The sequence below is a fragment of the Pipistrellus hanaki genome (genome assembly GCF_964339955.1).
Source record: "Pipistrellus hanaki genome assembly, chromosome: 5".
Taxonomy (NCBI): domain Eukaryota; kingdom Metazoa; phylum Chordata; class Mammalia; order Chiroptera; family Vespertilionidae; genus Pipistrellus; species Pipistrellus hanaki.
Genome location: NC_140507.1, coordinates 80,638,428 through 80,665,730, shown reverse-complemented (window position 1 = coordinate 80,665,730; position 27,303 = coordinate 80,638,428). Strand labels below are relative to the sequence as shown.

The following is a 27,303-nucleotide window of genomic DNA, read 5'->3' as shown; positions in this document are numbered from 1 at the left end:
AAGTGAGCAAAGGAATCAATCAATCAATCAATCGACAGAGACGAATAATCTTGGAAAGGAAGCAGGGCCCGCAGGATTTTGCAAGTCACTTTTAAGAGACAAAGTCCCAAGATGAATATTGAAAAAGGAATGACAACCTGCAGAGCAATAAACACACAGTGTTTATGGAGAATATACAAGATAAAACATGTTTTACAGGTGCATTCACAAGTATACAAACACTCAAAGAAAGTTCTAGAAGGACACAGGTTATGCTGTGACACCAACGGCAGCGGTGGTGGTGAGTTTTCCACGTTTCCGGATCACCTGAGATTTTTTCCTTTGGTTTGTTACAAAGTACATTAACACTATGAAAAAAGACCCCTGAGACTCTAACTCCCTGCCAACCCTCACTGCTGCTCCCACAGGAGAGGTGCCCCTGGGACCTCTGCTCAGCTCCCCTCGAGGGCCTGAACCCCAGCAAGCCCCCGTGGGGGAATCTGGCCAGTGAGAGCGTGGTCACCACCAGCCATAGGGAGCTCACTCATGTTCTGGGTCAAGTTCTTCCCCAAGGAAGTGAAAACCTCGCTTGGCCTAAGCCCATGGTCGGCAAACTGCGGCTCGAGAGCCACAGGCGGCTCTTTGGCCCCTGGAGTGTGGCTCTTCCACAAAATACCACGGCCTGGGCGAGTCTATTTTGAAGAAGTGGTGTTAGAAGAAGTTGAAGTTTAAAAAATTTGGCTCTCCCAAGAAATGTCAATCGGAAATTTCTCAATGAGTCAACAGAACCAAACACTGTTGGCATTTGGCTCTGTTGACTAATGAGTTTGCCGGCCGCTGGCCTCAGCCATTCCCAGACGTCGCGAGGCTCCCGGTGTCCCGCCAGCCTGGTCCGAGCGGCAGCGGCCCCTCATTTGCCCACGCAGAAGTCCCGGAAGATGATGTCCAGGACCTCCTCGGTGCCCCCTCCTCCGTGCAGGCGGGCCAGGTGTCCGCGGGCGACGCGCAGCGCCTCGGCCGCCAGCGCCACGTCGGGGGCGTGCCTGTAGCTTCCGAGGGCGTCCAGGCAAGCCTGGAGGTGGTGCTGGTGCCTGGCCCGCGTCAGAAGCGGTGGGCCAGTGGACGGGTTCCCACACCTGCGAGCGACAAAGAACATGGTCTCCCTCAGCTTTACAGTGGGGGGGGGGGGGAGCACACTCATTCTGCAGAGACAGAAACGGAGGCTGCAGGCAGGCGCGTGCCCAGAGCCGAGGCTCAGCCCGCACTGGAACGTGGGTAGAGGCCGTGGGGTGGGCAAGGCGAGGCTCACACTGCAGCCAGCTCCTTCCTCAGCGCCTCCAGGAGGCCGTCCAGCCCCGCCCCGGTCAGGCAGGACAGCAGCAGGTGCGGGGGCAGTTCAGGGCTGAGGTCCGGACCCCCGGGGGGCAATAGGTCCGACTTGTTCAGCACCAGCAGGAGGCGCTGGCCGTTCCCGCCGGGGCTCCGGGCTATGGCGGGGGTGACGACCGTGTCCAGGAAGTCGCAGCTGGACGGAGAGGCCAGGTCGGAGGCGTCCAGCACGGCCAGGATGAGGTCCGCCTGCTCCAGCCTGAGAAGGGACCCCAGAGCAGAGCGGTTTCAGGAATTGGGCTGAGTGTGGGGGCGGGACAGAGCATTGGGGACAGGGATGGAGCTGAGTGTCAGGGGTGGGGCCGAACATGCGGGCAGAGGCCAAAATCGCAGGGCTGCTCTCCCCAAATCACAGAGTCCCTGGTTAAACCTCTGATTCAAGAAGAAGAATAAGCCGAAACCAGTTTGGCTCAGTGGATAGAGCGTCGGCCTGCGGACTGAAAGGTCCCAGGTTCGATTCCGGTCAAGGGCATGTGCTTGGTTGCGGGCATATCCCTTGTAGGGGGTGTGCAAGAGGAGGTGATCAATTATTCTCTCTCATCGATGTTTCTAACTCTCTATCCCTCTCCGTTCCTCTCTGTAAAAAAATCAATAAAATGTATTTAAAAAGAAGAAGGAGAAGAAGAAGAAGGAGAAGGAGAAGAAGGAGAAGGAGAAGAAGAAGGAGAAGGAGGAGGAGGAGGAGGAGGAGGAGGAGGAGGAGGAGGAGGAGGAGGAGGAGAAGGAGAAGGAGAAGAAGAAGAAGAAGAAGAAGAAGAAGAAGAAGAAGAAGAAGAAGGAGGAGGAGGAGGAGGAGGAGGAGGAGAAGGAGAAGGAGAAGGAGAAGAAGGAGAAGGAGAAGAAGGAGAAGGAGAAGGAGAAAGAAGGAGAAGAAGGAGAAGGAGAAGAAGGAGAAGGAGAAGGAGAAGGAGAAGAAGGAGAAGAAGAAGAAGAAGAAGGAGGAGGAGAAGGAGAAGGAGAAGGAGAAGGAGAAGAAGGAGAAGGAGAAGAAGGAGAAGAAGAAGAAGGAGGAGGAGGAGGAGGAGGAGGAGGAGGAGGAGGAGGAGGAGGAAGGAGGAGAAGGAGAAGGAGGAGAAGGAGAAGGAGAAGGAGAAGAAGGAGAAGGAGGAGAAGGAGAAGGAGGAGAAGGAGAAGGAGAAGGAGAAGGAGAAGAAGGAGAAGGAGAAGAAGGAGAAGGAGAAGAAGAAGGAGGAGGAGAAGGAGAAGGAGAAGGAGAAGAAGGAGAAGGAGAAGAAGGAGAAGAAGAAGAAGAAGAAGAAGAAGAAGAAGAAGAAGGAGGAGGAGGAGGAGGAGGAGGAGGAGGAGGAGGAGGAGGAGGAGGAGAAGGAGAAGGAGGAGAAGGAGGAGAAGGAGGAGAAGGAGAAGGAGGAGAAGGAGAAGGAGGAGAAGGAGAAGGAGAAGGAGAAGAAGGAGAAGGAGAAGAAGGAGAAGGAGAAGGAGAAGAAGGAGAAGGAGAAGGAGAAGAAGGAGAAGGAGAAGAAGGAGAAGGAGAAGGAGAAGAAGGAGAAGGAGAAGAAGGAGAAGGAGAAGAAGAAGAAGAACAGCAGGGAAAGGAAGAGCCACATCTCCCTCTCCCACCACCCTGTCTGCCCACCCACCTCTCTCGGGCGCGCCGCACACCCTCCTGCTCCACGGGCCCCTGGCCCTCCCGCAGCCCTGCCGTGTCGCTCAGGAGCGCCGGGAACCCGGCCAGGTCCACGGGGGTCTCCAGCACGTCCCGGGTGGTCCCCGGCTCCGGCGACACGATGGACACCGGCTTCCGGCCTGGGGAGGGGAAGGGGGTCAGAGAAAAGGGCCGAAGTCCGTGAAGACAAGGGAGCCCCTCTCCCAAGCTCCAGTCCCTGGCAGGGAGAGCTGTTATCCTCCCGGCCCGGCCCCGCCCTGCCCACCCCGCACGCACTGAGCAGGTTCACTAGGCTGCTCTTGCCCGCGTTGGGGGGTCCGGTGACCACCACGTGCGCCCCGGAGCGCAGCCTCTGCCCGCGCCTGGCATCTCGAAGATGCATGTCCAGGGCCACCGCCAGCTCTCGCACTTGGCTGTCGGCTGTGGAGGAAAGGAAAGCAGAGAGGAGGGAGTGAGGGGGCTTCTAGGGACTGCAATGCCGGGTGTCCCCACCCGTGAGCCCCAGGCAAACACACCTTGCTCCAGGACGCCCTCCTCCAGGTTGTCATCCTCCCCAAAGTCGATGTAGGCCTCCACGTGGGCCAGAGCCTGGGGGAGGGGAGGTGTGCGGTGTCACCACCCAGGAACCTATCCCCCAGCCGTCCGTCCGTCCCCACCCCCACTTTGCCCAGGTCCAGCCGGACTTTAGGGGTCAGATCGGAGGTTCGTGGGCCAGAAGCTCTCCTCCAGGGGACGGGCAGGTGGGGAGCTCTGAGGCAGGGAAGGGGCAGACGGGGACTTGCCTTCGTGAGCGTCTCTGCCCAGCCACGGCAGAGCTGGCCCAGCTCCCCGTCCAGCTGCCTCAGGGCCTGCCGCCGCTGGGCCTCGGTCTCCGCGTGGATCAGGTCCGCCAGCCCCTCCACCTCGGTCAGGCTCAGCTTCCCGTGGGCGAAGGCCCGCCTGGTGAACTCGCCCGCCTCCGCAGGCCGCAGCCCTGGCACCCTGCCTGCGGGATGGTCGCAGGTGCTGAGACCCTGGCCCCCCACCCAGGCCCACTGGCAGGGCCAGACCTCGGACCCCAGGCTGAAGACTCACCCAGGGCCTGCAGGACGCCACTCACCACAGCCGGGCCTCCATGCACGTGGAACTCCGCACAGTCCTCACCCGTGAAACTGTGGGGACCTAGTGTGGGGAGGAGGGGAGGGCATATATATAGCCTGCGGTGGTTTACTGGGTCCTGGGAGCTACGGAAGGCTGGGGGTCCGAGGACCCTCACCTGGGAACCAGAGCACCAAGGCGCGGTCCAGCGGCTCCCCGGAGCGGGGGTCGGTGAGCAGGCGCAGGCTGGCGCTGCGGGCGCGCGGCAGCTCCCGGGGCGCAGTCAAGCTCCGGAGGGCGTGCCCGCTGGCAGGACCGCTGGTCCGGATCACCGCGATGCCACAGCGGCCTTGGCCGGAGCTCAGCGCGAAAATGGTGGCCCCGGACCCGGGAGCCCCGGCACCGCTGCTCTGGCGCACGCACGGTCTGGGGAAAGGGAGAGGACAGTCAGTGCATCGCGGAGGCAGGCTCTGCCGCAGAGCAGGAGGCTGGGTCGAGGGTTTGACAGCGGAGAAATGCCCCAAGTGGAAGCAGGCTCTGCGGCTGGGGGTGGAGGTGGGGAGCCCCGAGGGCCTGAGGCCAGAGGGTGACGGACTGCGGACCCTGAGGTCAGAGGGTGACCGGATTGAGGACCCTGAGGCCAGGTGACCTCGGCAGGGGGCGGAGTAGGTTGGGGCTTGGTAAGGTGACCAGATCGTCCCGCGTTTGGCGGCACAGTCCAGATTTCTAACTATTTTTCCCGGGTCCCGCGGCGTTTTAAAAAAGTCCCGATTTTTGCAAAGAATCTTTCCAAAAATCGGGACTCAGAGGTTGGCTCTGCCGCAGGGAACGGAGCCCCCAAGCCCCATCCACGGAGAGGATTTACAGCCCAAGCAATGCCCCAGCAGACACACCGCTTCCCCCGGTCATCCCATCTGCAAGGCCCACGCGCCGCTCGGGCTGCCAGGGTCCAGAGCCCCCGCCACATGGATTCCCCGCGGCGACCAGCCCGCCAGCCCAGCCCGGAGGTGGCGAGTCCCCGACAGGAGGCCCCGCCCACTCCGCGGCGCGAGGGGCAAAGTGCTCAGGGATTCGCAGCTCCCATTGGCCCCCTGAACAGACACACCGTCCAACCCACCGAGGATCTGCGTTCCTATTGGCTGGTGCCTGGCAAAGAGGCGGGGCCTTCACGTGGGGTTGCAGCGAAATCGTTTCCCCGAGCAACACTAGACAGGATTTTTAAGATCCTAGAGCTTGCGGGCATCCGAAACACCGGAAATGCGGGGTGGGAATTAGAGAGGGGAGAGTTCGAGTCCAGTTTCTCGATCAAGCTACTCGGTAGCATGATCATTTCTGAGGCCCAGGGGGATAGTTCCGGCGCAGGGCAAACCTTCTGGGAAGATGCCCATTTGCTTTCCCGGGGCTCTCCAGGTTCGCATCCCTTCCCAGTTTTCTCTCCCGCCGCTCCCTCGGCCTCCAATATCCTTCCTCATTTGACAAATGCATCCTCGGGGCCTAGCTCCAAGGTCGCCTCCTGGAACCCCCCCAGCACAGCCCTCTCTCCCCACTGGCCAGGCCTGCTCCTGCAGAGCTGAAGGTCGTCTGCCTCTGGACCCCCGCCCCCTCCTCCCCCATCGAAAGCCAGAAACGTGAGTCTCGCGATTACTTTCAGGTTAACCTAGAACGTGGGATCGAAGCAGAATAAAGAGCTGATGGTGGCATTCCTGGCACTGGATGGGCGGGGTCTCGGGGACGCTTTCTCATGGCCAATTCTTCGGTTCTTGGATGGAGCGGGCGGGCAGAGCACCTGCATTTGGGAAAGAATCGGTCGGAAAGGCTAGGGTTCTCTTTTCTACCACGCCCCGCCCCGCCCAACTTTTAACTTTGTAGGAAAGGGACTAACAATGCATTCGCTGTCTCTGAGTTGCTCCATCCGTCACACACGTATACATCAAGCGTCTACTGTGCGCATTCTGAGAACTGGAACAGGCACCTGCCCTCGCTGGGCTCTAAGAGAGAGATGGGCAGGAGTCCGGGTGCCGGATGACGCCCAGTGAAATGTGAATTTCAGATAAACAATGAATAATGTTGTGTCCGTGTAATATTTGGGACGTACTAAAGATTTATTCGTTTATCTGAAATCCACATTTGTAAAAAGGAATACAAACTGCTCTGGCCTGGTAACTCAGTTGGTTAGAGCCTTGCCCCATCGTCCAAGGTTGCGGGTTTTATCCCTGGTCAGTGCATATACAGGAAGCCACCAATGAATACATAAATGAGTGGAACAGCAAATGGATGCTCCTTCCTCTCTCTCTCTCTCATCAATTTTTTTTTTTTAAGTATCAATAATATAAATGGACTCACTTTAAAATGGAGCAGAAAAAAGGAAAGGAAAGAAACAAAAAATTAAAAAAAAATTGTAAACTAAAACAAACAAAAAGACAAAAGCCTGGCTGGTGCTGCTCAGTGGCTGAGTGTTAACCTATGAACCAGGAGGTCGCGGTTTGATTTCGGTCAGGGCACATCCCGGGGGTGGTGGTTGGATTCCCGTAGGGGGCAGGCAGGAGACAGGAGAGAGGAGACAGCAGATGGATGATTCTCTCTTATCATTGATGTTTCTCTCCCTTTCCCTTCCTCTCTGAAATCAATTAATATATATATATATATATATATATATATATATATATATATATATATTTTTTTTTTTTTTTTAAGTGGGGAGAAAATGGAGCAGAAGCTGCCATCCCAAAGGAACTGCTTCACATGTCTTATGCCTCAAACCTTTGGAATGTTAAAAAAGGGCAAGATAACCTTTGGACTGGGTCTAAGCAAACTTATTTTCTGAAGAACTATTTGCAAAGATTAAAAAAAAAAAAAAAAGGTATGACTACTGGACTGAAATTTTACAACATTGTTTAGAGTTTACATCACTATTACCAGCACCAATAGAAACGCCTTCCTGCTGTGGATGCAATTGTTTGCCTCCTCTTTCTCAATACTCACTGCCTTTGTTTCCTAATTGCAACACTATTCGGACTTCTGCCCTCATCAGCCCATCCCAAATAGCTATTCTTATTGATCTCAAATAAATGCTTTTTGCTTCTCACTTTGAAAGGCCTTTTATTTTTTAGAATAAACAATAACTGGGAGGACTGTGTTTTTATTTGCCATACTGGCAACTCGATCCAGTCCTTCCTGAGACGGTTACATCCCGGTGGATGCCCTGGGTGGATGGAAGGAAGAGGGGGTGAGGGCGTCCTGGGCAGTGATCTAGGGCTGAGGGCTGCGACAGGACCTGCTGTAATTATTCACATTCCTGCTGCGGCAGTTGACGTTATTGTTACCGGCATCTCCCCAGACCAGGCCTCCCCCGCTTAATGTATTGTTGTTCTATAGTCAAACCACTCCCATCTCAGATTCCAAACGCGCCTCTTCAGATGAGGAGACTCAGGAGGAGAATCCGGAGCGGGCGGGGACGAGACCCAGAATCTGGAGCGGGCGGGGACCGGGCGGGGACTGCACCTTCTGTGCGGTGCGGGCGGGGACGAGCACCAGAACGCGAGGCGGGCGGGCGAGAACGGAACCTAGAAAACAACGAGGGCGGAATCGAGAATCCGAGAGCGACGTGCGCGGGACCGAGCCGGAGGGGCCGGGTTCGGCGCGGGCGGGGACGAGAAGCAGCGTTCGTCCGGGCACGCGGAGACGCCGCCGGCGCGGGCGGGCGGGCGCGGCCTTTGTCTCCTCCTCCGGGGCGCTCCGGAGCGGCGCCGGCCCCATGTGCCCGCGGACCCCCGGCGCCCCGGCAGGCTGCGGCCGCTGACCTGCCCTGCCCTGCGCCGCCCTCGCCATGGCCGAAGCTACTATCCCTGGCCCCGGGGGGACGTCCCTGGAGGGCGAGCGCGGCAAGAGGCCCCCGCCAGAGGGCGAGCCTGCAGCCCCGGCGGCCGGAGTTCTGGGTAAGGTGTCCGGGGTGCAGGTGCCGGGGCTGCGCGCGGCGGCGGGACCCGGAGGGGAATCGGGGTCAGCTGTCTCCGGTCCGGAGTTCGGTCCAGGGGCCGGCTCCTCCGGGCACTGCGGCTGCCGCGGGGCGGGCGCGACCAGAGCCGGGCAGCGGGCGGGGGTCCCTGCGCAGAGCCCCGGACACGCCCCTCCCGGAGCCCAGACCGCAGGCTGAGGCCCGTCCCCCGCCCCTGGGGCTACCGATTGGGGCCAGGCAGGACTGCGCTGGAGAGAGTCCCTCTCCGCAGAGGGGATAGAATCCTACAGTTCTGGGTTGGTTCGAACCCCAGCTCCGCGGGGTGACCTTGGGCGCGTGACTTAAACCCTTTGGGCCTCAGTTTCCCCGCCTGCGAAATGGGGGTAAGAATCACACCCAGCCGGGAAGGCTCGTTTGACATACTATGGGGAGGCGCTCAGGGCTGCAAGTAAGCTGCCCCATCGGTTGTGGTTTCGGTGGTGGATCTGGGCCTCCAGAATGAGTAAGATTTGTAGGAGAGGGTCTGGGGGAAGGGCGCTCCTGGAGGAGGAGGGTTCCGCCGGTGCAAGGACTTGAAGGTGAGGAAACAAGCCAGGTCCAGGGCTCGCGGGGCCTTGAAAGCCAGGCTGGGTGCCCAGGAAGGAGCCCCGGTGGGGAGGGTGTGAGCAGGGGCAAGGGCTGGAGGCCGGGCTCCTGGCCCAGAAGTGGCCTGACCCCGGCCTGGACGGCCTGCCTCCCTAGACAAGCTTTTCGGGAAGCGGCTCTTGCAAGCGGGGCGGTACCTGGTGTCCCACAAGGCGTGGATGAAGACGGTGCCCACGGAGAACTGCGACGTGCTGATGACCTTCCCAGGTACCTGCCCCCCCCCCCGCCCGGTGGCTCCCTGAGTGGGAGTCTATGAGCGACCTCAAACCCATCCTGGCAAGACTCCTCATCCGTCCTTGCAAACCCCCCCCTCCCCCCGCAGATACGACGGATGACCACACGCTGCTGTGGCTGCTGAACCACATCCGCCTGGGCATCCCTGAGCTCATCGTGCAGGTCCGCCACCACCGGCACACGCGTGCCTACGCCTTCTTCGTCACCGCCACGTACGAGAGGCGAGTCCCTGCCCCCGGCCTCCCGCTGACCCCGACACCCAGCTAGCTCCCTGCCCTTCCAAGCACCAACGCCAAGGTCCAGCCGTCCTGTGCTGGACTCTGGGACACCATCCCTGCCTCCGGGACAGGGAGCCAGGGTCTCCCCGTGACCCGCTCCCCCCTGAATCCCTGCAGCCTACTCCGAGGCGCCGACGAGCTGGGTCTGCGCAAAGCAGTGAAGGCGGAGTTCGGCGGGGGCACCCGCGGCTTCTCCTGCGAGGAGGACTTCATCTACGAGAATGTGGAGAGTGAGCTCCGCTTCTTCACCTCCCAGGTGCGCCGGCCCGGCCCCCTGCACCTCCCTGCACAGTCTGCAGGCGTTCCTCGCCGTTGCGCGCTGTCCTCACGCCCTGTCCCCTGCAGGAGCGGCAGAGCATCATCCGCTTCTGGCTGCAGAACCTGCGAGCCAAGCAGGGCGAGGCTCTGCACAACGTGCGCTTCCTGGAGGACCAGCCAATCAGTGAGTGGGGCGGGGCCCGCGCCCACGTGTGGGGAGGTGGGCGGGCCTCTGAGAAGACAGCCTATCCCCGCGGGGGGGCGGGGCCTCGCTACAACAATTGGGCTGGCAGAGCGTTGGGTGGGGCCTGGCCCGAGGAGCTGGAGGATCCCTGGCCTCAGCACAGGGTGGGGCTTAGCCTCCAGATGGCAGTTCCACAGGAAACCTTTCCTGGGTCTGGGATCAGGGAGCGGCAGGACCATGGACAGCGCACACTCATGGACGCTGTGCTGTGCGGCCCTGAGCCTCAGTTTCCACTCCAGGAAACCAGCCGCTGCAAGTTCACATTCAGATGCCAACGTGGCACCATTCCTCAGGCGTACAGAGTAATGCACCGAGGTGGCTTTATTAAAAAATTTAAAAATATGGTTCCCCGCTGGGACCCCCATTTTTCTAGGTTTCCTGCACCCTTACCCACCTGTGCCTGCACCTCCCAAATTCTGGAGGAAAAAAACAGATATTCTGTGCACCCAGAACTCAGAACTCCTCCCCGGGGGAGAGCCTCTGCAGGTTTCAGAGCAGGCAGAAAGCCGTGAACACTTGGGTTTCAGCCTGAGGGATGTGGCCAGGCACAGGCAGAGGGCCAAAGGGTCACCATTCTTGTCTCCCAACAGTCCCTGAGCTGGCGGCCCGCGGGATCATCCAGCAAGTGTTCCCGGTCCACGAGCAACGCATCCTGAACCGCCTCATGAAGTCGTGGGTGCAGGCTGTGTGTGAAAACCAGCCGCTAGGTGTGGCCTGGGCCAGGGGGTGTGCGGGAGGCCCGGCAGGAGGGCGGGGCTAACCGGGAGCCCCTCCCCGCCCGCCCGCTGCCCACCCCTGCAGATGAGATCTGCGACTATTTTGGTGTGAAGATCGCCATGTACTTTGCCTGGCTGGGCTTCTACACGTCGGCGATGGTGTATCCAGCCGTCTTCGGCTCCGTCCTGTACACGTTCACAGAAGCCGATCAGGTGCTGGGCGTGGGCTGGGGCGCCGAGACACCCTCCCTCCCGGGCCAGCCTGGATAACAGCCGGATCCTCTTTGCCACCCCCAGACAAGCCAGGACGTGTCCTGCGTGGTCTTCGCCCTGTTCAACGTGGTCTGGTCCACGCTGTTCTTGGAGGAGTGGAAACGGAGGGGGGCAGAGCTGGCCTACAAGTGGGGGACCCTGGACTCGCCAGGGGAAGCCGTGGAGGAGCCGCGACCCCAGTTCAGGGTCAGTCAGACGTTGCTGACTCTGAGGTCTCCAAGAATGGGAGTGGGGGGCAGGAAGCACTGCAGGAGCAAAGACGGGAACTGTGAAACCCAGTTACAGCCTCAAAAAGGGGGTGCCGAAGGGGTGGGGGGGACACCTGCATACTCAGAGGAGAAAGGTGGGGAACGGGGTTCCAGAGCCTGGGAAGGAGGCTTCGGGTAGAGGCACTGGGAAAGCAAGGGCATGTTGGAGGGACACTGACTTCAGAGGATGGGTAAGGGGGGGGGGGTCAGGGGCAGCCCTCCTGCCTCCCAGCTGGGCGTGGCCCCTGCCCCCCACCAGGGCGTGCGGCGCATCAGCCCGGTGACGCGGGCCGAGGAGTTCTACTACCCGCCCTGGAAGCGGCTGTTCTTCCAGCTGTTTGTGAGTGTCCCCCTGTGCCTCGCCTGCCTGGCCTGCGTGTTCCTGCTCATGCTTGGCTGTTTCCAGCTGCAGGTGATCTCGGGGCCCCAGCCCCATCCCCAGCCCCAGCCTGGATCGGGGGTCCAGCCTGAGCCTCGCCCAGCTGCCGGGGTGACCCCCGAACCCCCTCCCCCGCAGGAGCTGGTGCTGAGTGTGAAGGGGCTGCCCCGCCTCGCCCGGTTCCTGCCCAAGGTCATGCTGGCCCTACTGGTCAGCGTAAGTGCGGAGGGCTACAAGAAGCTCGCCATTTGGCTCAACGACATGGGTACGCTCCTGGAGGGGAGGCCCCCGCTGCCCAGCCCCTGGGAGGAAGGTTCCCCATCCCCACAGGGACCCCAGGCCGCCCCTGTACTCGCCCCTTTGACTCCCCCCAGAGAATTACCGGCTGGAGAGCGCCTACGAGAAGCACCTCATTATCAAGGTTGTTCTGGTGAGTGGCAGCCAGCAGGCGGGGCGCGGCAGGACCCCTGGGGACCGGGGCCAGCGGGGTGACCGCTGCCTGCTTCCCGCAGTTCCAGTTCATCAACTCCTACCTGAGCCTCTTCTACATCGGCTTCTACCTCAAGGACATGGAGCGCCTCAAAGAGGTGAGACCCCGGCTGGAGGCAGCGCCCTGCCCCCACGGAGGCCAACGGGGGGCCGGGCCTGGCCCACGGGGTCCCTGGGCTCTCCAGCCCCTCCCCCATCCTCCATCCTTCTCTCCTTTCTGTCCATCCGTCCATCCGTGTGTCCTCTCTGCCTGTCACCCCCCCATCTGTCCGTCTGCTTGTCCGTCGGTCCCTTCACAGCTCCTGCTCGTCCTGTCCCTGTCCCAGAGCCTCGAGCGGCAGCTTCAGGCGGTGCTGTTCCCGCTCGTGGCCCTGCAGTTCCACCTGCTCCTCCTCTCCCTCCGGGGCCTCCTGCACCTGGCCCGGGCCAAAGTAGGGGCAGGTGGCGAGCCTGGGGGCCTCGCCGGGGCAGGCCGTGCTGCTGTGCTGGGGGCCTCAGGGTGCATGCTGCGAGGGGATGGGGCCACCTTGGCGCGGTGCAGGTGGCAGCCCCGCAAGGCCCTGGGCCGCGGCTGCGCTCCCAGGTGGCTCTGTAAGCAGGGTGAGCCTGAGCCCTCAGCAAGGCGGGCCAGGAGCTCTGTGGCTGGTCGGGCTGTGATTGGCAGGTGACCGTAATGGAGGCTGCAGAGGCTGGGGACTCTGTGTCTTCCAAAGGGTGGAGTCAGGAATTGGGTTCAGGGAAGGGGGGGGGGCGGGCGTGTCCGGAAATGTGCTCTGGGAGGGGAGGGGCTCCGTCCCCGTAGCCTGTCCTGGTCCCCAGGGCCCTGCCTGCCCCCCACGCACGCTCTCCTCGCCCCTTTCCCCGCCTCCAGATGCTGGCCACGCTGCTGATCACCCGCCAGTTCCTTCAGAACGTGCGCGAGGTCCTGCAGCCACACCTGTACCGGCGGCTGGGCCGAGGCGAGCTCAGCCTGCAGGCCGCCTGGGAGCTGGCCCAGGCCCTGCTGGGCCTGCTCAGCCTTCGGCGCCCTGCACCCTACCACCTCGAACCCCAGGCCGAAGAAGGCGGCGGAGGCGGCGGTGGCAGAGGGCGCCGCAGGTGTCTCAGCGGGGGCTGCGGGGCCCCAGAGGAGGAGGAGGAGGCCATAGTGGAGCGGCGGCCCACGGGGGAAGGTGGGGAGGGAGGGAATGGATTGAGAGGGGGCAAGGAGGAGGAGGAAGAGGAAGAGGAGGAGGAGGAGGAGGAGGAAGAAGAGGACGAGGAAGAAGGTGAGGAGGGCGACCTCCTGGACTGCGGGCTCCGTCTGAAGAAGGTCAGCTTTGCGGAGCGGGGGGTCAGGCGTCGCCGGCCAGGCCCCAGTGCCGAGGCCCTCCTGGAGGAGGGGAGCCCCACCATGGTGGAGAAGGGGCTGGAGCCGGGCGTGTTCACGCTGGCCGAGGAGGAGGACGAGGCGGAGGGGGCGCCCGGCAGCCCCGAGCGGGAGCCCCCGGCCGTCCTGCTCCGCCGGGCGGGGGGTGAGGGCCGCGACCAGGGCCCGGACGGGGGCCCAGAGCTGGAGACGGGCTCCGGCAACTTGGCCCAGAAGCAGCAGCGGCGGCAGAACCGGTCTTCTTGGATCGACCCGCCCGAGGAGGAGCACTCCCCGCAGCTCACCCAGGCTGAGCTCGAGAGCTGTATGAAGAAGTACGAGGTGAGGCAGGTGTCCGGGGTGGCGGCAGGGCCCTCAGAGGGGCGGGCGCGCAGCCTGACGGTGGAGGTCTCGGGAGATAACGGGCCCTCGGTGTGAGCGGGAGCCTGCCCGCGGGGAGGCCCTGGGTCCCTGTGGGATCACCGGAGGGCGGGGGTCTCGGCAGAGAAAGGCAGTCGAAGAGAGGAAGCGCCCGGGTCTGAGCAGGCGCCCGCCCGCAGGACACGTTCCAGGACTACCAGGAGATGTTCGTGCAGTTCGGCTACGTCGTGCTCTTCTCGTCCGCCTTCCCCCTGGCCGCGCTGTGCGCCCTGGTCAACAACCTCATTGAGATCCGCAGCGACGCCCTCAAGCTGTGCACGGGGCTGCAGCGGCCCTTTGGGCAGCGGGTGGAGAGCATCGGCCAGTGGCAGGTGTGGGAGGGCCAGGGGCTCCACGCTGAGGTGCACAGGGAGACGGGGTGCACCGGGAAGGAGGGCTGGCCCCGCCTGAGCCCCTCCCCGTGTCCCCCTGCAGAAGGTGATGGAGGCCATGGGCGTCCTGGCCATCATCGTCAACTGCTATCTCATCGGCCAGTGCGGGCAGCTGCAGCGCCTCTTCCCCTGGCTCAGCCCCGAGGCGGCCATCGTGTCCGTGGTGGTGCTGGAGGTAGGGCTGGGGGCCGGGTGAGGAAGCGGGGCGGCTGGATCAGGAAGCCGGGCGGGCGGCGGGCACCCCTGAGCCTGCCGCCTCCAGCCTCCTCCTTTGTCGCCTCAGCACTTCGCTCTGCTTCTCAAGTACCTCATCCACGTGGCCATCCCTGACATCCCGGGGTGGGTGGCCGAGGAGATGGCCAAGCTCGAGTACCAGCGCCGGGAGGCCTTCAAGGTACTGGGGCTGGGGCGGGGCTGCTGACCTCCTCGGCTCATGGGGCCATCTCCTTGCCTAGCTGGTGGCCATGGCCTTAGCAGGAAGGCAAGTGTGTAGAGCCTGGGGTAAGAACTAGCACTCCGCACGGACCCGATCCCTCCTGGCAGCCCGGAGGCCCCAGCACAGGGCTGGCCCTCTGAGCGTGCAGTCCCCGCCAGCTCATTCAGGATCAGGGACCCGCTAATGCTTCCGGGAAGCCCAGCCTCTGCCGCATTCCTCAGAAATGAGCCCTCAGGTGTCAACCCTCGGAGCCCTCTATGGGGACAGAAGTGTCCTGTGTCTGTGCTGCCTGTGTCTGTGCTGCCCGTGTGACCCCATACACCTGAACTGACACTGCAAAAGCCGCCTGCAGCAAGCGGGGCTGGCCAGGGCGGATTCTGGTCTGTACCTGTCACAGCTCTGTCTTGGCCGGTTTTCCAGAAAGCAGAAGACTGCTGAGGCCAATATTTGTTTTTGTTTGTTTGTTTGTTTGTTTAATATATTTTATTGATTTTTTACAGAGAGGAAGGGAGAGGGATAGAGAGTTAGAAACATCAATGAGAGAGAAACATCGACCAACTGCCTCTTGCACACCCCCTACTAGGGATGTGCCTGCAACCAAAGTACATGCCCTTGACTGGAATCGAACCTGGGACCTTTCAGTCCGCAGGCCGACGCTCTGTCCACTGAGCCAAACCGGTTTTGGCCCAATATTTGTTGATACTCTCCCAGTTAATAAGACGGTGCGGGCACGTGGGTGGAGACAGTTGGTGGCCAGTAAATGTTCTTTATCTCCCCTCAGTTTTCAGGAAGCACTGGTGTGGGTCAAGAGATGCAGTGAGCACCCAATCCGTGTTTCGATCTTTCCCCACTTCCACTGAGAGCTCTCACACCCGCTCTCCCCAGTCCCTCTGATGCCCCCTCTGCCCACAGAGACACGAGCGCCAGGCCCAGCACCGGTACCAGCAGCAGCAGCGGAAGCGGAGGGAGGAGGAGGAGCGCCAGCGCCACACGGAGCACCACGCCCGGCGGGAGCGTGACGCCGGCAGCCGGGAGGAGAGCCGGGCTGAAGGCTCGGGGCTGGACCCCGCTGCCCCCGAGAAGGCCTCAGCCAAGGCCAAGGGCAGCGGGGTGGGTGGCCACGGTTCCGAGCGGCCCAAGCGCCCGGGGTCCTTGCTGGCACCCAACAATGTCATGAAGCTGAAGCAGATCATCCCGCTGCAGGGCAAGTTTCTGTCATCGGGGGCCACGTCCTCAATAGCGGGCGCCGGGCCCGGCCCCGCCGCGCGGCCAGCCCCTGCCCAGTCGCCCACAGGCAGCGACACCCGCCTGCCGGCCTTCCTCAAGTTCCTCAAGTCCCCGGAGACCCGGCGGGACTCCGAGCACAGCCACTCGCCGCCCAAGGCCTTCCACGCCAGCAAGCTCTTCCCCTTTGGCGGTGGAGCCCGGGCCGAGGCCGGGGCCAACGGGGTGGGCGGGCAGGGCCGGCTGGAAGGGACCCCTGGCGGCAGCGGCGGCGGCGGCGGCGGCCGGGCCCAGCGCTGTGGGTCAGCGGACGAGGCTGCAGCTGAGGAGCCAGATGTCCTCCGGCCGGAAGAGGAAGGCTCAGGTCACAAGCTTTAACTCGGGGGTGGGGACTCCGGGCTGGGATTTGGGGCTACGGTGGGGACGCCAGGCCTGGGGAGCGGGGCTGAAGGGGACACAGGCGGCCGGTCTCTGATCCCGGATGGGGACCTGAGTCTAAAAGCCCCTCAGAAAAGACTGCTCAGTCTCCAGGACCCTCCAGTGCCAGGAGCCCTGTGCCTGACCCTCCCCACCTCAGGGAGGGATGCCAAAGCCCCCTGTCCTGGTGCCTTCCCCGGGCACCCGGCCTGCCAAGCTCCAGCAGAGATGAGGGAGGCCCCTTCACCACCTGGCCCAGCCTTCCCCGCCCCCCATACGTCTCTACACCCAGCTAACTGGGGGGACTGGATCCCCCAGGCCTCTATGCAAGCCCCCACCCTGAAGCCCGGTGTTGGAGGAGGCCTTCCTGGGTACAGGGCCTGAGGCTGCCCAACCAGGGAGCTTGGCCAGCTTGGCCACAGGCTGCAGCCACAAACTGAGCAGAGACCCAGGCCTCACCCCTGGCCTCTCTCTCACCTCACTGGTCCCAACCCCAGCCAGGAGCCCAGCACCTAGGGAGCCCAAGGGGTGAAGCTGCAGGACGGGGGACTTAGGTCTGAAGTCAGACGGATGGCACATGCTGCAGGCAGGACATAAACCCCAAAACTGATCAGAAGCAATAAGGCCCTGCCGTGCCTAGGAGTTGGGAGGGAGAGCAGGCAGGGCCCTGAGTGGGGTCCAGTGACTGCGGGGCGGCATCCTCCGGAACAGCCCTCTCACCTCCGCAGGGACAGCGCTGGCCCCAGTGGGCACCGCGGCCCTTCACACCCGCAGCAGCCGAAGCCCCGTGCCATCAACGCCAGCGCTTCTGCCCAGGCCCCCGACACCGCCCGCCAGCTGTTGGCAGTGGGATGGGCCTTGGGTCTGTGGGGGCGAAGGCACTGCCCCCCGCCAGGCCCCTGCCACCAGTGTGGAGTGCCCACCCTGTGCCCTGGCTGGGCCCCCGCCCGCGCCCCAGCCCCTGCCAGGGGACACCAGCTTCTACAGCCTCGCACCTCTGCCTCTGCCACCATCCTCCGAGCCCCCCGAGTCCCCCTCAGCCTCTCCCAGCCCCCAGGCTGTGTGCTGGCCCAGTGGCTGGCACTAGCCGGCCTGGCGCCCTGCCTTCCTATTCTCATGCAATAGCCCAGAAAACATGCTTTGGCTCCCGTGGGCTCCTCCTGGGGCAAGGGCCTCGCCCCCCTATCTGCCGTTTTCCTTTTGACTAGGATGGGGGAAATGAACCCCCCAACAACAGAAAACACACAGAGCAGGCAATTATTTATTTGTTTTTAATTTATTTTGTCATATTTTTGTAAAACGGCAGAAATGCAATAAAAAGTATATTTCAACAGTGCCTGAGGACAGAGCCATGGAAATGGGGTTCACAGGGCCCAGGGGCTTGAGGCTGACACTGCCTCTTGGGGCCCGGTGAGCCTGAGGCGGTGTTCCTCCTGTCTTGTAACCTTGGTGCCGCCTCCTAAGAACTGGGTCTGGAGGCCACAGGAAAAACTCCCAGCTGTGCCCCCGCTGAAATGGCCCAGATTTGGAGCGGACTCCAGGCCACTGGGAGGAGCTCCTGAGCCTCAAGCCTGCGGAGTCTCCAGCCTCCCAAACAAAGGAAGAACCGACAAAGAGCTGAGAAAGCTCAGCTGTTTGGGTGCCAGGCCTGCAGGGTGACTGGGGTGATGCTGTCCCCTTTATCTGCTGCACTTCCTCGTACACCTGCCTCCCAGGCTGCCGTCTGAGGAGCCAGGGGCAGCGGGAAGAACTTGGGGCGTGAGATCGGGAGGCACCTTGCTCCCGAGTTGAAATGTTCAGGGGATGGTGCGTTTCAGAGATCCCTGGGCAGAGGAGTTGGGGAGTGGCTAGGATGTCCCACTGCAGAATGGCCGTTAGACCCATCACTGGGACTTCCCTGTGGTCAGGGATAGACGTGGCCACTCTTCAAGCCTCCTTACGTCCGAAGTCTCAGAGCCTACAGGGGCCCCACTCCAGAGCTGGGGGAGCCAGTGTGAGGAAGGGGCACTGTGGAGGGACATGAAAGAGAAATTGGGGTTCACTGGAGGCAGGAGATCAGCCTGTGCGAAGGCACAGAGGTGTGGGAAGGCCGAGTTTGGTGTCTGAGGGAGCATTGTAGGAGGGACCTAAAGGCAGGAGTGGGCAGCTAAGGAGTCCACACCCAAGAGATCTGGGTGGAGAATGGCTGTGGGACCCCCACTATGGATAGCAAGACACAAAGGGGAACCAGGGCCAAGGAGGCAAGGGTGCGGGTGCTGCCTGCTCCTGCTCTGCCCCATCCCGACAGCTTCTCAGTCACTAACAGCAACGCCACCTGCCTGCCCATGGTCACACCAGCCCTTGGGACCGGGTTCCTAGCGGGTCAGATTGCTTCCAGGGACTCAGCCACCTCTGCACAGACCATCAAGTCTGCATTTCTGAGCACCTGCTTGTGACCACAGGGACCCAACACTGAGCCCATGGTATGAACACCGCCCAGAACTGGGGAGCAAAACCCCCCGGCCCCATGATACCACTGAGCGGCTATCCTGGAGCCTGGTGCTGGACAGCCCAAGCCCGAGCCATCTATCCTCCATGAGGATAATCTGGGGCACGCACCCCCTCCAGCTCCGTGGCCCATCCCCTCACCGCCCTCTCATACCACAGCCCCCACTCGGCCGGTGGAGGCAGAGCAGCCTTCCCCGGGGTCCCGGGCCCAGTGTTCAGGCCCCAAACCTGCCTGGAGCCTGAGCGCCCCCATGTTCCTCTGCACTCCGTGTGCCTCTTGGAGCCGGAGCTCATAAACCAGGCCGCCTGGGCTGTCTCCAGTGCCACCCTGCTTGTCACACGTCCTGGTGTGGGATCCACCACAGCTGTCCTTGGTGTGGACTGTCTTTGAGGGGTGTCCTGATCCTCACGGACACTTGGCAGGTAAAGCAGGCGGGTGGGTCCAGGCAGGTCTTGGCTCTGAGCAAGAAGGCCGCGGCAAGCCCACAAGAGGATCCAGCTGGTCTCGGGGCCACTCTTGGCTCCTCTCGGTGATGATGGAACAACTCTCAGTGCCTCCATCCTCTGAGGCTGAGGCACGTGGAGCAAAGACTCAAGATCGAGTAGGAAAGATCCTTTTATTGGGGTGGACACTGAGCACGCACCAGTCCATGATAAAATGACGTAAGAGAATGATCCGAAAGGGTTGACTTCTTCCTGTGGCGCGCTCTCAGCACAGGGTCCGGGCACGGCATCAATCCCGGAGGGACAGGCGTCAAGGCCAAGTCTTTGAGGCCGGACCAGGGGATGGAAGCGGGGAGAGGGGCCCCACCCCCGTCACCCAGCTGCAGCAGGGCTTATCTCTAGACACTCGAAGACACACTCTGGTTCTCCAGAGAAGGACTGGGGAGCAGGAGGAGGGGGTTTGGGGTGGGGTGAGGTGGAGTAATGAATAACAATGTTGTTTTTCAAGAAGCATCTACCAACATCACACTACTGGGTCTGACATCCCCTTTAACCATCGCTCGATACATTTTACAGCATAAATAAAGACTCAAGGAAAATAAATACATCGGCTCCTATGAGGTTGAAAGTGGTGTGCATGGCGGGGTGTGGGTAGGCGAACCAGTGGGGAGGGTGGGCAGGATGCTTACACACGGCAGGCGGGTGAGGAGCAGACAAGACAGGAGGCACCTATGGGGGAGCATCAGTCTTAAGTGTCCTCGTGCATGTCTGGGCTGTCGGTCCGTGCGACCTTGCGGGGAGGCGCTGAGCTCTCGCCCTCGAGGTCCACTTGCTCCTGGTCTCTCTTCTTGGCAGCGTTCTGGGGGGTAGGGAAGGAGAAGGGCTGTTGAGACATCACTTAGGTGACTTCTCCAAATGCTGCTGCAGGAGTCACTGATACGGGCTTGGAGCAGGGCAGAAAAGCCAGGGCCCTGGCTGGGCAGCCCCTCCCACCCCCGTCCTGCCCCTGCCCTGGAGCTCTGGGCCTGTGACGGGCACTGCAAGGAGTCCCCGCGGTTCACAATGACCACACGTGGCCCAGAACGTGTGGAGGAACGACGCACTCTGCTGAAGCACTACGGCCCTGTGAGCCCTCGGAGGAGCCCACGCATGGCCACCGGAGAGGAAAATGGTCCCAGTGCGGGAATATCTGCTTTCCCACTTGGGAGAATTAAAGCCTGTGGGGCTGAGGAAGGGGCCAGTGTGGGCAAGGAGCTTGTGTTTTCTAAGCAGTTACTTCATCAGGGGGTCCCCCTTCCTCTTCCCCAGAGCAGGTTGCTACCAGATGTTCAATGTTAGGTGAGAAAACAAACTGAGCTCGTTATAAAACCACATGTAGAGCCCTGGACGGTGTGGCTCGGTTGAGCGTCACCCCAAGCACCGAGAGAATGCCAGTTCAGTCCCTGGTCAGGGCGCATGCCCGGGTTGCAGGTGTGATCCCCAATAGGCGGCATGCAGGAGGCAGCCGACAGATGCTCCCCCCTCTCTCTCTCAGATCAATAAAAACACTTAAAAACAACATGTAGAGATTTTCAACAAATAAAGAGAAAAGCATCCTGCATATTAAAAAGGTAGCCTCGCCAAAACCGGTTTGGCTCAGTGGATAGAGCGTCGGCCTATGGACTGAAAGGTCCCAGGTTCGATTCCGGACGGGGGCATGTGCTTTGATTGTGGGCACATCCCCAGTGGGGGGTGTGCAGGAGGCAGCTGATCGATGTTTCTCTCTCATCGATGTTTCTAGCTTTCTATCTCTCTCTCTTCCTCTCTGTGAAAGATCAATAAAATATATATTAAAAAAAAAAAAAAAAAAGGTAGCCTCTTAGTGGGGAGAAGAGATGACTTTCCATGGCAGCCACAACCTCTTGTACGGCCTGACATGTATTTTTTACCACTAAACAAATATTCCAAATAATCACACTAGAATCATTCTGCCGCCAGGTCTGTGCAGGCTGCAGGCTGTGGGACTGGGCCTGGGAGATGCCTGAGCCTTGATATGGCTGGCCGAGCCCCTGTCCATCCCTAAGCATGAGCTCTGTAGCCTCTACACGGCCCACAGCCACTCCCTCCTGAAACACTGCTCCCTCTCCTGGACTGCCTATCAAACTCCTATTCAGCCCTCAAGACCCATCTCCCAGACCCATGTCCTTCCCCAACGCAAAGCCCCTGTGCTGGGCGCTGTGCTTCCCTGAGTCCCAGCACCCAAACCCCACGTGCCTTACCTTTTTGTCCCATTGCTGGTGTAGGTAGCGCAAAAGGATGTTTGTTTTTTCTGTCACGATGACTGAGGAGGAAAGACAAAGTTGCAGGAAGAGGCTGCAGAGAGATGGCTGCAGATGGCCCCGCCTCCCTCCTGGCCAGCGCTGCCCCTCCCAGGACAGTGCTCCTCCCTCCCTGGCCTCCGGGGCCCTCTCTGCCGAGTGGCCTTCCTGGCACTCAGTCAGTTCCCCAAGCAGGGAGATCAGGAAGCCAGGGTTTTCCCTCCTCAGCCCAAAGCTACTTCCAGGGCTCAGCCACCTGCTCTGGGATCCCTTTCTCTCAGAAATGCAGAGGCCATTACTGCATTCGGGTTTGCACCCTGTGCGGGGGGGAGCTCTGGCTGCAGACTCACATGTGTGTCTACCCAGGCCAACCGGGAGCACAGATCTACAGAGCTGAGCCTGTGACCACAGAGCCAACCAGCTGGGTCCACGGGGATTCTTTTTCATGGTCAAATAAAACACCATGGCCACGGAAACTCCCACTGGCAGGCCCCACGCCCTTCCCTGCCGGCCCTCCACCTGAGCAACCCCTCCCCATGCTGCCCACCCCGGTTGGGCTGGGTCCCTAACCCACAGCACTCGTTGCGGGTGTCATGGAGCTGACAGGGGACACCTGACTTGATGCCAGGCGATGGTGAGGGTCGGTGAGCGGTAGACGAGGGGCCGGATATGGATGCCAGCGTGTGGAGATGAGAAGGGTTGTGAGAAAGCCACACCTCCCACTGCTCCCGAGGTCTGGGAGCTGACCAGTGTCCCACAGACACCTGCACCACCCTCCACCCTTTCCTCTGTGTCCTGGATGGCTCCTCACAGAGAACACTTACTCTGTTCAGATGGGTATTCGCGCGTGGGCAGGTAGACTGAGGGGCGTCGATTCTGAGGGAGGGTCCAGAAGAGGAGGGTTAGGGGTGCAGGTTGGCTAGGGTGCCCTCACCCCTTGACTCGCCGTCCACCCTCCAACACAGATCGGAAGATGCACGAAGACCTTAGGTGAGGTCAGGCTTAAAGATCGGCCCCTGTTCCTAGTGAGGTGCTGGTTGGGGCGGTGCCCACTACCCCCAGCCCCCTCTCCCCCTGCTCCCTGGACCCGCGCTCACCGAGGCTTTACACACAGAGTCCGCATGAAATCGACTGAAGTTGCTTTTGTTGTAGACTGGCAGTCCTTTCAAAAAATCTGCCTGAAAGACAGGAAGAATGGTAAGTGAGAAACCTGCGGTGGTGGGCGGGGTTTCCGGCGACTTCCGGTTCCCGCTTTGTGACCTGAGGTACGTTTCCCGGAAGACAGGCTTGAGTTGGCCATCTGACGTGCACACTGCAATAACCAGAGAAAAGCAACCAACCCCGGGGAAGTGCACATTCTACCTCAGAGTCCTTACAGCAGAGCTGTGCCTGGCAAGGGGTGGGGAAACTGAGGCTCAGAGGGCATGGACCATTTGTTTAAAGTCATACCAGAAGCAAGCAGCAGGTTGGGGGTCAGACCATCCAACTGTAGATCTGTCCTCTATGCTTGTTGAATGTTAAACTCCCGGTCTTGTCTCCGTTTATCCACTTTTAATAGCACCCTGTCCTGTCCACCCTAAGAAACCCATGGACCAGCGTGACAATAAACGGGGGTGCGGACCAGAAGGCTGGGTGAAGGGGACAGCACGGCCAGGACACAGGCTGCCACAACACAGAACTGGAAACCCAAGATTCTGAATTCCAAGAAAACTCAGAGATCCAACTTCAGTATGTTAGCGTCAGGTTTTTCCAAGTTGGCTGGACTTTCCCTAAAGCTTTGTGCAGCTTGGAGTCAGCTCAGGAGCTGCTCCTGGGGTACCCACACCTGCTGGCTTCCCCATGAGGAGGGGAGGCCTCCCAGGGTGAAGGCCAGAGACAGAGAGAGCAGGCGGTTCCTCCCTGCCACCCGCTGCCTGGGGCAGAGACTCAGCGCCAGAGGTCTCGGGCCCACAAGGTGCTGGGAGCCAGCAACAGAATTCATTCACTGCCCAACTCTTGAAAAGTCCTTTGTCCCTGACACTCTAGGGTCAGCTGAGCAAGCAAGGGCGATGGCTCTGGAGCAGGAGGACCCTGACTCTGGGGGCAGGAGGGAGAGGCTCAACCACAAGATGGACAAATAAAGGTCAGTGAGGGCATGTCCACCTCAGGAGACTGAGGCACCAGAGCATGGGTGTGCCAGGGAGGAATGAAGGCCAAGAGAGTGGGCAGGGAGTGGCTGCCCAGCGGAGCAGGAGTGCAGCACTGTCATCATGCCTAGAGTGGGACCGCCAGGAAGGGGTTTCCCACATGGCCTGTCCTGGGCCTGGGGCTTCCCGATCCGGAATCTCTACCCTAGGATGAGGAAACTGAGGCAGAAAGGTCACATGGCACTCATCTGGCCCCAACGAGAAAATGAGGAAGGCGATTTGAATCCAGGTTTGCCCAACCTCAGAAGCCAAGCTCCTGTTGTGTGACATGCCAGTAGCTCAGTGTTCCTGTCTGAAACCCCAGGGCTCAGAGCCCCAAGAGGCTATAATAACCATCCGGGAGGGGGAGGGGGGGGAACTAGGGGGCCAGCTTCGTGCAGCCAGACCTGGCTGTCTTCAGCCCCTACTATGTGGCAGGCCTGCACCAGGGCACTGAGAGGGCACAGCGGACCTGCTCTTGGCCCTAGGAGCACCCAATGCAGGGGACACAGGTGTGACCAAACAGCGGCACAGTGAATGCAAAATGGCCCTGAGGACAGGGTACAGCGTGATGTGTGAGGCCCAAGGCAGTGGAGAGTTGGTCTGCTGATCTTCGAGGGGGAGGGGGAGTTAGGGAGGGCCGCCGAGCAGCAATGACACAGCACGGAGACCTGAAGCATGAGGAGTGGTCCTTGTCCTGGCTCACAGCCTCCCACGGCTCCGGCTGGGCTTGGTCCTCACTGGCCTCCTTACACACCTTCAGCCCATACTGTGCACCAACCAGGGATGCTCCTCCTTTCTCGGTGTGGGAAACCCCTGCCAACCTCTCCACCTCACAACCCCTCCTGCCCCTCCCCTGGCCACACACCTCAGGGCCTCTGCCAGAGCCTCTTCCGTACCCCAAGGAGGCCATCTGCCTACTTGTCCCCCTCCTTCGCTGGGCTGGCACCCCCCTAAGGGCAGAGGGTACGGCAGGCGAACTCCGCCCCGAGCCTGAGGGGCTCACGTGGGGCCACAAGAGCGGTGAAGACACGGGAGCCTCAGGCTCGCCCCCAGTCCTGGCTGGGCTCCTCCGGGCTGTGTGATCTGGCAGCCGCGCCAGTGAACTGGGGGTCACAGCGGGGCCCCTCCCAGGGTCGTTCTGAGTCTCAATAAGACAACACAGGGAAAGAGCTTTGCACAGAGCCCCAGGAGGCACCTGTTAGCATCAATGCATTTGTGCTGAATCAATGTAGAAAGACAGGATTCTGCCTGCACTTCCTGTCTGCTTAGCTGAAAAACAAGGCCTCAGACACAGGGAGAAATCCTCACCTCGGCCAGACAAATCCCAGCCACAGCTGGGCCCGGAAGCCACCCACTGCCTCAGCAACCATCCATTGAGCATCTGCATGTCAACCCCCGTCTGAGAGCCCGGCGATAACCCCACCGGAGAGAGGAGGAAAGAAGTGGTGTGCAAAGAGAAGAGAGACACTGCGGCCACAGGGAGGTGATGCTCACGGCAGGAAAACATCCCAAGCACAGAACATGTGCAAAGGCACTCGGTGGGAGGGGCTTGGCGTGTAAGATGTGAAAACAAGGCGGCGTGGCCGGAGCTCAGGGAAGGAGCACAGAGAGGGGGGGTGAGATCACAGAGGCGGGCAGGGGGCCTGGCAGCTGGGGCTTCACCTGGTTCCAAAAGGAAGACCCCGGAGTCTTTTTCAAGTTAGAAAAGTGTTAGGATCTCATTTCCATCTTCAAAAACTCCCTCTAGTCTCAGGTAAATTGCGATCTGCCAGGGGGGCAGGATGGAAGAAAGGAGACCGGAAAGGAGACGCGACTGGGGCAGGCAACAAGGCAGGAGATGGCAGTCCCGGGACCGCGGTGGGGACCCATACAGATTCGGGATGTGTGCTGGAGGCAGAGCCGGCAGAGCCCTGTTACAGACTGGGTGTGGGCCATGAGGTTGCAGTGACAAATCAACAACACCCAGGCTACACCTAGCAGGTTTGGCTCAGTGGATAGTGCGTCAGCCTGTGCACTGAAGGTTCGATTCCAGCCAAGGGCACATGCCTGGGTTGCGGGCTCAATCCCCAGTAGGGGGTGTGCAGGAGGCAGCCGATCAATGATTCTCTCTCATCATTGATGTTTCTATCTCTCTCCCTCCCTTCCTCTCTAAAATCAATAAAAATATATTTTTTTAAAAAAATCCAGGCTTGGCTTGAGTACCCACACTCCAGGAACCCACTTTCCCATCTCCTGCCTGACCAGATGTCTTCTTTTGCCCATCCCACACCACATCCCAAGAACTGTGATTTGTGGGCTGGGCCCTGAGTTTTTGAGTTACCCAGACAAAAGCTTCCATCACCTCGTCAGCCCCAGGGATGCCAAATAGTGGCAGGTGGGGTGACCACCCCACTTTACAGGTTGGGGGACCTAACCCCAAAGAATCGCCATACCCAAATCCAGGATGAGCAAATTGCCCAAAGGGGGTTTTAAACGCCCAACTACCAGGTGGCATTATCCCCACTTCAAAGCGTGAAGGCAGGCAGGAGAGAATGACACCACCCTGAATCACACAGCTTATCTGTCTAACCGTTCATTGTCTTAAACCCTTTATGATGTCAACTCCCTACAAATTGTCACAACCCTATGAGGCCTGGGCTACTGCTGCTCACATTCACCAGGAAAGGGGGCTGGGGATCGGAGAGATGAAGCTGCTCCCCCTTAAGGGCAAGTCAGGGCCCTGCATGGTGGAGGTGGGGTCTTGGGCTCTGGGGACCAGACCAGTCTGCGATGTCGCACTTCCTTTGGCGACAAAGCCCCGCATGTGTCACCATGTCAAGCCCCCTCCCCCGCCCTGATGCCCAGACCGGCCTCCCACGCCCTACTGAACGGGAGCGGCCGAAAGGACCAGGCTGGGGCTGGGGAATCTCCGGGGACCCCTCCCCACCCCCAGGCGATTTCAGGGGACCCGGAAATGAATGAGGTGCCCGGGCCTGGAATCCTAGGTGGGGTCGGGATCGGGGAAGCCAGGGAGGGGTCAGCAGGAAGCTCTCCGCAGGACCCCAGGGTCGAAGGCCATAGGTCAGAGAGAGGGGCGGGGCCGGGCCAGAAGGGGCCTGGCAGGGAGGTGGGGGGCGGGGGGGTTCGGGCTTTATTGGAGGTGGGTGGGCCCGCGGCGCCATTTTGTGGGGCGGAGGGGTAGCACGGGCCTGGCGGCCGCCCTTACCATCTTCTGCTTCCTCTGTCGCCGCCTCAGCTACTGCCTCAGCCGCCGCCGCCGCCGCCACAGCCGCCTCCTTAGCCGCCGCCGCCGCACAGTAACTTCCAGCCACGCTACAGCCTGCCCCGATGGCGGCGTCGCCCTCCCGTCATTGGCCCATCCTCTAGCCCCGCCCCGGGATATGCGGCCTCCGCGCGCTCGCATTGGCCAGATGCGGATAAGTCACGGATGCATTGGTTGCCACGCCTCTCTCCGTGGTCAAGTTCGGTTGAAGGAGCAGAACCCCGCCCGGGACTTGGAAGCGATAGGGCCATAAAATCCGGAAGTGGGCGGAGGCCGCACCCGCGAAGCCTCCTGGGATTTGCAGTCCGTAAGTCCTGGAGGTACCGCCAGTGTTTCCTCTTTCTAGTTTACTACGTTTTTTAAGATGATGTCTTATCCGGTTCCCACAGCAGCACCGGAAGACGCGGGGACCACCATAACACTACCAGCCTGCCCGGGGTTTCGGCATATCTACACAGCTCCCGCACTAGCTCTTTGGAAGTCTTTGAACTCACAAATCAGACTCTCTTGTTCAAACACTTCCCATGGCTCCCCAGCCCCCCATGGATCCAGACCCACCTCCTGGGCTCCAAATTCTGAGCCCCTCCTGCCTCCCTTGTCCACCTTTTATCCTGACCCTG

The 27,303-nt window shown here is 60.8% G+C and overlaps 3 protein-coding genes across 5 annotated transcripts; 1 reads left to right on the top strand and 2 right to left on the bottom strand.

Moving 5' to 3' along the window:
• Window positions 1-140: 140 nt before the first annotated feature.
• GTPBP3 (GTP binding protein 3, mitochondrial) lies at window positions 141-5,660 on the bottom strand. 2 transcript variants are annotated; one of them, XM_084885966.1, is made up of 9 exons: window positions 5,439-5,660; window positions 4,248-4,495; window positions 4,067-4,153; window positions 3,775-3,977; window positions 3,508-3,580; window positions 3,269-3,412; window positions 2,967-3,132; window positions 1,289-1,567; window positions 141-1,115 (listed from the first exon to the last, which is right to left on the bottom strand). In XM_084885966.1, the coding sequence occupies exons 1-9, from the start codon at window positions 5,552-5,554 to the stop codon at window positions 890-892; spliced, it is 1,542 nt and encodes a 513-aa protein (XP_084742092.1). In that variant the 5' UTR covers window positions 5,555-5,660; the 3' UTR covers window positions 141-889. The 2 variants fall into 2 exon arrangements, with proteins under 2 accessions (XP_084742092.1, XP_084742093.1); XM_084885967.1 differs by lacking the exon at window positions 5,439-5,660 and adding an exon at window positions 4,963-5,103.
• ANO8 (anoctamin 8) lies at window positions 5,435-17,361 on the top strand. Of its 2 annotated transcripts, XM_084885839.1 has the most exons (19): window positions 5,435-5,479; window positions 5,568-5,697; window positions 8,766-8,876; window positions 8,992-9,124; window positions 9,299-9,437; window positions 9,527-9,623; window positions 10,274-10,390; window positions 10,485-10,612; window positions 10,697-10,858; window positions 11,180-11,332; window positions 11,438-11,564; window positions 11,674-11,729; window positions 11,812-11,886; window positions 12,660-13,478; window positions 13,697-13,888; window positions 13,992-14,123; window positions 14,232-14,342; window positions 15,297-15,972; window positions 16,754-17,361. In XM_084885839.1, exons 1-19 carry the CDS (start codon window positions 5,450-5,452, stop codon window positions 17,110-17,112), a joined length of 3,747 nt encoding a protein of 1,248 aa, XP_084741965.1. In that variant the 5' UTR covers window positions 5,435-5,449; the 3' UTR covers window positions 17,113-17,361. The 2 variants fall into 2 exon arrangements, with proteins under 2 accessions (XP_084741965.1, XP_084741966.1); XM_084885840.1 differs by lacking the exons at window positions 5,435-5,479; window positions 5,568-5,697 and adding an exon at window positions 6,764-8,004.
• DDA1 (DET1 and DDB1 associated 1) lies at window positions 17,283-26,789 on the bottom strand. Its single transcript, XM_084886066.1, has 5 exons — window positions 26,627-26,789; window positions 22,351-22,431; window positions 22,078-22,129; window positions 21,215-21,276; window positions 17,283-19,815 (listed from the first exon to the last, which is right to left on the bottom strand). Exons 1-5 carry the CDS (start codon window positions 26,627-26,629, stop codon window positions 19,705-19,707), a joined length of 309 nt encoding a protein of 102 aa, XP_084742192.1. The 5' UTR covers window positions 26,630-26,789; the 3' UTR covers window positions 17,283-19,704.
• Between the last annotated feature and the right edge of the window lie 514 nt (window positions 26,790-27,303).

Bases quoted from the DNA above. Each gene is read 5' to 3' on its own strand.
- DDA1 (XM_084886066.1), bottom strand. The intron at 22,130-22,350 runs GTGAGCGCGGGT...ACCCTCCCTCAG, and splicing joins ACTCTGTGTGTAAAGCCTCG to AATCGACGCCCCTCAGTCTA. The intron at 19,816-21,214 runs GTAAGGCACGTG...CCTACCCCCCAG, and splicing joins ACCAGCAATGGGACAAAAAG to AACGCTGCCAAGAAGAGAGA.
- ANO8 (XM_084885839.1), top strand. From the start codon at position 5,450: ATGCCCATTTGCTTTCCCGGGGCTCTCCAG. The intron at 9,125-9,298 runs GCGAGTCCCTGC...GAATCCCTGCAG, and splicing joins GTCACCGCCACGTACGAGAG to CCTACTCCGAGGCGCCGACG. The intron at 10,391-10,484 runs GTGTGGCCTGGG...CCACCCCTGCAG, and splicing joins GTGTGAAAACCAGCCGCTAG to ATGAGATCTGCGACTATTTT.
- GTPBP3 (XM_084885966.1), bottom strand. From the start codon at position 5,554: ATGCATTTGTCAAATGAGGAAGGATATTGGAGGCCGAGGGAGCGGCGG. The intron at 4,496-5,438 runs GTTTGCCCTGCG...CCCTTTCCCCAG, and splicing joins AATGGGCATCTTCCCAGAAG to ACCGTGCGTGCGCCAGAGCA. The intron at 1,116-1,288 runs GTGAGCCTCGCC...TGTCGCTCGCAG, and splicing joins AGGAAGGAGCTGGCTGCAGT to GTGTGGGAACCCGTCCACTG.